At 47.2% G+C, this 6,834-nt stretch overlaps 1 protein-coding gene across 1 annotated transcript; it reads right to left on the bottom strand.

Moving 5' to 3' along the window:
• Positions 1-1,006: 1,006 nt before the first annotated feature.
• LOC113178516 (PRAME family member 12-like) lies at positions 1,007-3,621 on the bottom strand. Its single transcript, XM_077801545.1, has 4 exons — positions 3,335-3,621; positions 2,709-2,970; positions 2,389-2,666; positions 1,007-1,580 (listed from the first exon to the last, which is right to left on the bottom strand). The coding sequence occupies exons 1-4, from the start codon at positions 3,619-3,621 to the stop codon at positions 1,007-1,009; spliced, it is 1,401 nt and encodes a 466-aa protein (XP_077657671.1).
• Between the last annotated feature and the right edge of the window lie 3,213 nt (positions 3,622-6,834).

Consider the following 6,834-nt stretch of genomic DNA (forward strand, 5'->3'; position numbering starts at 1 on the left):
AGCACAGGCAGGGCCACCCATTTGCCCACAGCCACCTCATCCTTACTCATCCTCTGATCATCTGCTGATTGAAAACCTTGTGTCTCTTGGTAGGGAGAGATGGGAAGTGTTAGGGGAAGATCTGTCAGTTATGAGCAACCTTCTCCCCCACCAGAAGGTGGTTATTTATTAAGTTTAATTTAGAAACATTTGCAACTGTTATCTACCTATATAATTCTACTATTTTGATGAAAGCTAATTTGGATGGTTTCATTGGCCATGACTACATGATTTCAGGAAAGACTTGTTAGCAGGATGACAGGCAAGGTTTTGTGAGGCCCAAAGACCCTCTTTTATTCTCATTTCATCCAAAGACCAAGATGCAAAGTTTCTAGGTCTGTGTGGAGACCTACAAGGATGGGTGTACCTTGAGTGTCTGTGTGGCACTGAGGTCACCTAAGAAGGGCTTTTTGAAATTTTACTGTTTACTTAGAATGCTCCAGGACTCCTGTGTTCCCCTACATGGATTATGCCACAGTGTAGCCACAGATAATGACCTAAATTCAGTTTGATGCTTTGAGTTTCTGGGAATAAACCTCATTGATCACCAAGTACTTGGTGGTATTTCTACATCAGCCCCTGGAGAATTTCAGTGTCAAAATCAGAAAACTGGGTAAAATCATCAAGGAAGATGTCAGAGAACTAATCTTGAGATTCTGTTCATTTCAGACTATTTATTGATGGACTATCCGTGAAACAAAATAGTTTCTTCATATGTTCATGAAGCCAAAATCCCATTCTAAAAATCCAGGCCCCTTGTTATGACTCTATACAGACACATATGGCTCTATGCAGAAGGTCCAATCTTCAGGGGCTTCCTTCCAATGTAACCCCAGCATCTGATTCCTTTCCCCATCCACACTTCAGGCAGTGTCTGAAATGCTGGGCTCTGAGTTTCCTTCATGATCCCTCTACATCCTGGTTATACATTCAATTGTGTAGAGAGCATCTTTTTATACACACCCAACTAGGCAGCTGTTGGACAGAAACAGTGAATGAGGCCCTGGTTGTAGATGAACATGTGGCCACATTGAGGACAGGGCACAGTATCAAAAATAAGGACCTTTGGCTGCCTAAAGTCCTTCAATAGTGCTATGAGCTCAGCACAGAGTAGGGAACATCTCTCCAGGTGGATGGCACCCTGGGCATCATAGCTCTCCAGAGGGGCAGGGTATAGCTCTATGCTCAACTGGCTCAACCTGGCAGTGTGACAGAGCAGGTCCCTGAGGACTGACATGGAGATGCGATTCCGGCAAAAGCAAAAGGTCCTGAGCTTAGAACAGCGGCTCAGGGCAGGCAGGATGGCTTGGAGCTGGGAGTCTGCAATCCCACACGCTTCCAAGTCCAACCTGTTCAAAGTGGAGGCAACAGTCTCCAGCAGAATTTTGAGGGGCTCTGGACTGAAATTGGTCAGTTTGATGTATCTCAGATCCAGGTGCCTTAGCTGGCTGGTGTTTGGGCATCGGGAGAGATAATTCCAGTCGGAATCTGAGAGCGGGCAGTTGGTTATTGAGAGGGTCTCCAGAGGGGTCTTCAGGTTCCTAAGGAGAAACAAGGCAGTTAGTTCTGAGGGAGATAATGAATTGGCCTAAACCCAATGTCTCCATGACCATCTGAATATGGTTGACATTTTGTAGAATCTGCTCATTCAGGTCACTCCATTCCAACCTGAAACTTTCACCACTACTTGTGAGACCAGGTGGGTCCTCCATCTCTATGAGTGTCACCCTCAATGACAAGCAGAAAGCCACATATCTAGCCACAGGAAGTCAGGAAGAGTCATGCCCCAATGACAAATACAGGAAAGATGTGTCAAAACACACTGGGATTAACTCCTGCAGGGCTCACTCCCTGTCCCCTCAGCAAGGGCTTACTTAGTGCTCTTCCCTCACAACCCCTGAGTCATCTCCTGGAGCTCCATCTGCCTTCCCAGGAGGAAATTAGAAGTGGGCTCCTCTGCTCCCAGAAGGAGGAAAACAGAGATTCCTTGTTGAACAGGTACAGGTGTGGGGGCTTCCCTCGGTCAAAGTCCTCACCTCTATCCTGCTTTGTAAACTTGTAGCTGGAAAGGCCTCCCAGAAAAGGAACCTCACCCACCCTCACTAGCTCCTGTCCACATCAGCTGGCTTCCCAGCATGATGTCACTTCCCAGACCATGAGCCCTGGTTGAACTTTTTGCTCTAACACAGGTTAGGAGATGGAGCTTCAGGATACAACAGGAACAGATGATGGGGTATTTACATTCCAGTGCCTTGTTCACCATGACAGTGTCAGTGGCTGGCACACAGTAGGTGCTCTTTCATATTTACTGATACTGGTCTGCAGAGGAAGCTCATTTCCCTTACTCACCTCAGAACCTGTTCCAGGTGGCCCTCGAGGAGGAGGACACCATCCACACAGAACTTCCGCAGGCAGTCCATCCTGAGGAACTGAAAGCTGAGCTGGGAGAGCAGCCACTCCTGCTTCTCTGGGGAGGTGTGGGTAGGCATGCGGACCTGGGAGACAAGCAGCTTCCTCAGGTTCCTCATCTGGCCCAAGAAAGGAGCATAAGCAGCCAAGGTGGAGGGCACCCAGGTGCAGTGCACTTCCACCTTCTTGACAAAGTCCAGCTGCAACAGTCTCAGGACCTTCCTGGTGTGGCCGGTGGGTTTCCCAAAGATCTTCAGCCTATTGCAACACAGGTGCAGCCTGTCCCTTCTCTGTGTTACCCATAGGAACAAGACAGTCAGGAATTCATCCAGGGGCCCTTCTGTGAGGCACAAGTCTATGAAAATCTTCAAGGGCAGCTTAGCTGTCATTGCTGGACCAAGTTTCAATGTTCGATTTTTCTTAATGTCCTCTGGTGAGCAGGCATCGACCATGTCTCCAGACCACTTTCTCCAGAAGTTCCTTGGAACCATCCGCAAATCCAGTACCTGCAGTTTCCACCTCCTGTGGGGACCACAGCAGAGTCTCAGCCCTGAGGCCCTTTCCTTCCCCTCTTAGCTGCTGCTTCCTTGTCTACTTCTTCCTTCTGTCACACTTTTCTCTAATCCAGCCTGGTGCAACCACTTGTACAGACTGAGGCAGGAGCAGGTACAGCCTCATTCAGGAGTCAGCACTGCTCCCACAACTACCTCCACATCTGGAAGCCTTTTCCACATGGGGCTCAGCAGGGCCAAGGCCTCTCCACCCCTCCTTGATGGCAGCACAGGAAGCCTGTGGAGCACACTTCAGCAACCACTCTCTCTGCCTATACCCATCCCTTCCCTGGAACCGAGGGTGCTCCCTTCCAGGCCACCAGGGTCCCCCTCACCTGGGGCGATCCTGCTGGGCAAGCAGCATGTCCAGCCCATCCAGTGCCACTCTGAGCATCTCAAGCTGTGGCTTTTTCATCAGGGCCCCCAGGGGCAGGCAGGTGAAGGGCCAGGCCTGCACCATTTTCTTCAGGACCTCAGTGTGTCCCCTGCTGAAGGCCTCCACAAAGAGTGGTGGGAAGAGCTCTATGGGCAGGTCCTCCAGAATCAGGACCGCCATGGACTTGTTGCTCAGCAGGCGGCGCCCTGCCAGCTCCAGGAGCCTGGGTGGGGACTGGATGCTCATCCTGGGAAGTCTGAAAGAAGAAGGATCCTGGAAAATGGTCCAGGGAAAAGGCCACTATCCCATCCATTGCCAGCCACTGGGAAGGGGGTACTGGGGAGTCCAAAAACTCACCCCAACCTTAATGGGGGAAAGCCTTTGATTATTATTTTGTCCTTATAAAATGGGAATTGGAGTGTCTTGTGACTTAATGCAGTAGGCTCCTCAGTTTCAATAACTACAGTGGCTCAGAAAGGAGTTTCCCTCACATGGGTGATGTTATTTTTCATTTCAAAAAATTAAATGGGCACTTATAAAGCATGTGCCCATATTATAAAACACTTGGCAATTACAACAGTCTCATGGATATCTGTTACACATGTGAGATTCTGCCACCTTAGGGGGGAGTTCAAGAGGACAAATAGATCAGAAGAACAGAGTCTGTGAACTGTTGAATGAGATAGTTTGAAGCTTTTTGTTAATTTGTTTAAACAAATTATAAAATTACAAAACTACATGAGCCTTAAAGTATAATTTGGGGGATGAGGAGATATTGGCGATGGAATTCAGGACTCTCAACCAATAAGTCACTGCCCCCAGCCATATTTTGTATTTTAGTTGGAGACAGGATATCACTGATTTGTTCGGCACCTGGTGCTGCTGTGGCTGGCTTTGAACTCTAATTCTCTGGCCTCCTCAAACCCTGGAGGTGTTGGGATTACAGGTGTGTGCCACCACGCCCAGCAAAACAGCATGATTTTAAGGGCACACAAAATAAATATTTTTATTATCAGAAAATAGAATTCCAATCAATTAGAATAAAATAGGATTGCAATCCACTTCCTTGGTTAAGTAATTTTAAATTGGATTTGCCTGGAGCTCAGTGGAAGAGCACTTTCCTAGGACATGTGAGTCACTGGGCTTGATCCTCAGCAGCAGGTAAAAATTATTAAATGATGGGCTGGGGACATACCTCTGTTGATAGAGTGCTTGCCTCACATGCACAAGGCCCTGGTTCAATCACCATACCCCCAAATAAATAAATGGGTAAATAAATTAAATTGTTCATATAAACTTTAGAAAACAACAATTTAGAAAAAGAAAAAGTGCGGGGTGGGCGGGCACAAGCCTATAATCCCAGGGTCTCCAGAGACTGAGACAAGGGGATCATGCGATCAAAGTCAGCCTCAGCAAGAGCAGGCGCTAGCAACTCAGTGAGACCCTGTTGCTAAATATAGCACAAAATATGGCTGGAGATTTGGCTCGGTGTTTGAGTGCCCCTGAGTTCAATAGCACATACCAAAGAAAGAAAGAAAAAAATTGAAAGTGACATAAGCCAAAGTGGAAATCCTAGTGTTTCGGATCAAGGTAAAACTACACTGAGAGGCAAAATCCACGTTCTAAATTGGTTCATGAGAAAAGACAGGAAAAACATTGTTTCTGAATCCTCACAGGTGAGGCGGGAACAGGGTGGTACTCAGGGCAGTGAGGGACTTACCGGATCTGTCCAGGTGTGCAGGGTTCTCAGAGCCTCAGCAGGCCAGGCTGGTTCTCCTTGGGCTCCAGGAGTCTTGTGTTTCTCTTCTGGCTCCACAGAAGCTTTTATGGACCTCTTTGACTACGCCTCCTCCTCCATCTGGTTGACTGACATCCAATCAGAAAGAAGTATCTGATCAGGTTCTCCAATCTCCACCCACTTAATCCTGATTGGATTTTCATCCTCCAGATTGATTGATTAAATCCGATGGTCATGAAAGTGCGCAGAATCCAGGAGAGTGTGATGGTCAGGGGTGAGTCCTTCCATGCACTCCACACCGTGGACTCAGTTTTGTCAATATGTGATCCTCCTGTTCTTCCCGTGAGACAGAAAAGCACTGAATCCCTAAGAAAAAAACAACACCTGAAAATATCTTTCAAAGGGGTCTTTGGCCATATCAAAATTATTTGAATTTTTCCCCCGAAAATTCCATAGTAAAAACAGCTTTTTGAAGACAGTAGTGTCATCTATGAAGACCACAGAATGGAAACCATGTTGACAACAGTCACACAAGTGTCGAGTTACCTTGCAGCAAATCTGGGCACACTCAGAGAGGAAGAGCAGACAAGGAGGGTAGAATCAGTCTTCTAGACTTAGGGCAAGACTTCTCCTGTTTGTCTGTCTGTACTGGGGATTGAACCCATTGGTTCTCAACCACTGAACCCATCCCCTGCCCTTTTTATTTTTTGCTTTTATTTGGAGATAGTGTCTCACTAAATTGCTTAGGTCCTCACTAAGTTGCTGAGGCTGGCCTCAAATTTGCCATCCTCCTGCCTCAGTCTCCTGGGTTGCTGTGATTATAGGCATGAGCCAACATGCCCCATCAGAATTGGAAAAGTCTGAAATCCACCAAGGGTGGAAACTGTGGGCAACTTGGGAATGGGAGAGAAAGACACATGTTGGACAGCAGATGTTTCTGACATCAGGGAGGCCACCAACTGGAGATTCTTCCTGCAGAATCAGAGACCCGAGGACACATCCCCCAGACAAGATTTGCTCCAGGCAGTTTCCAGGGCTCTTTAGGCTGTGAGAAGTTGACAGGCAAAGGAAAATTTGAAGAGCCTGAGTAAAAAGTAATTCAGGAATTGAGGAAGGAGAGATGGAAAGAGAGGGAGTGCTTGGATGATGAGCCATGTGAGGGGAGGACTTGCAGGGAAGATGTAGAAAAAAATGGTTTGATTGGCGGCAGTTACAGAATTTCATTTCTGCTTTGTTGTTCTGTCTTTGTGTTAGTCAGCTTTTTCATGCTCTCACTACAACACCCAAGCCCAACAACTACAGAGGAGAAAAAGTTTATTTGGGGACTCATGGTTTCAGAGGTCTCAATGCACACACAGCAGATTCCATTCCTTGGGCCCTCGCCTTCAAGGTGAGGCTGACCATTATGGTGAGAGATTGTGACAGAGGGAAGGTGCTCACATTATTAGAGAATAGAGAGGGAGAGACATGGCCCCTTGCCAGATACAAAATATACACACCATATACACACACCCCCAATGATCAGCTTCCTCCAGCTACACCCCAGCTGCTCCCTGTTATCACTCAGTTAATCCCATTAGGAATTAACTTACTGACAAGGTTAAGGCTTAAACCAATCATGTCTCCTCCAAAACCACTCTCTTCACAGGTGAGCTGTTGGGAGACACAGCATCTAAACCATGATGATCTTCTTGGGTATCTGTTGGAAAATATCCCTGTTC

Source organism: Urocitellus parryii, chromosome 8 (genome assembly GCF_045843805.1).
Source record: "Urocitellus parryii isolate mUroPar1 chromosome 8, mUroPar1.hap1, whole genome shotgun sequence".
NCBI classification, from domain to species: domain Eukaryota; kingdom Metazoa; phylum Chordata; class Mammalia; order Rodentia; family Sciuridae; genus Urocitellus; species Urocitellus parryii.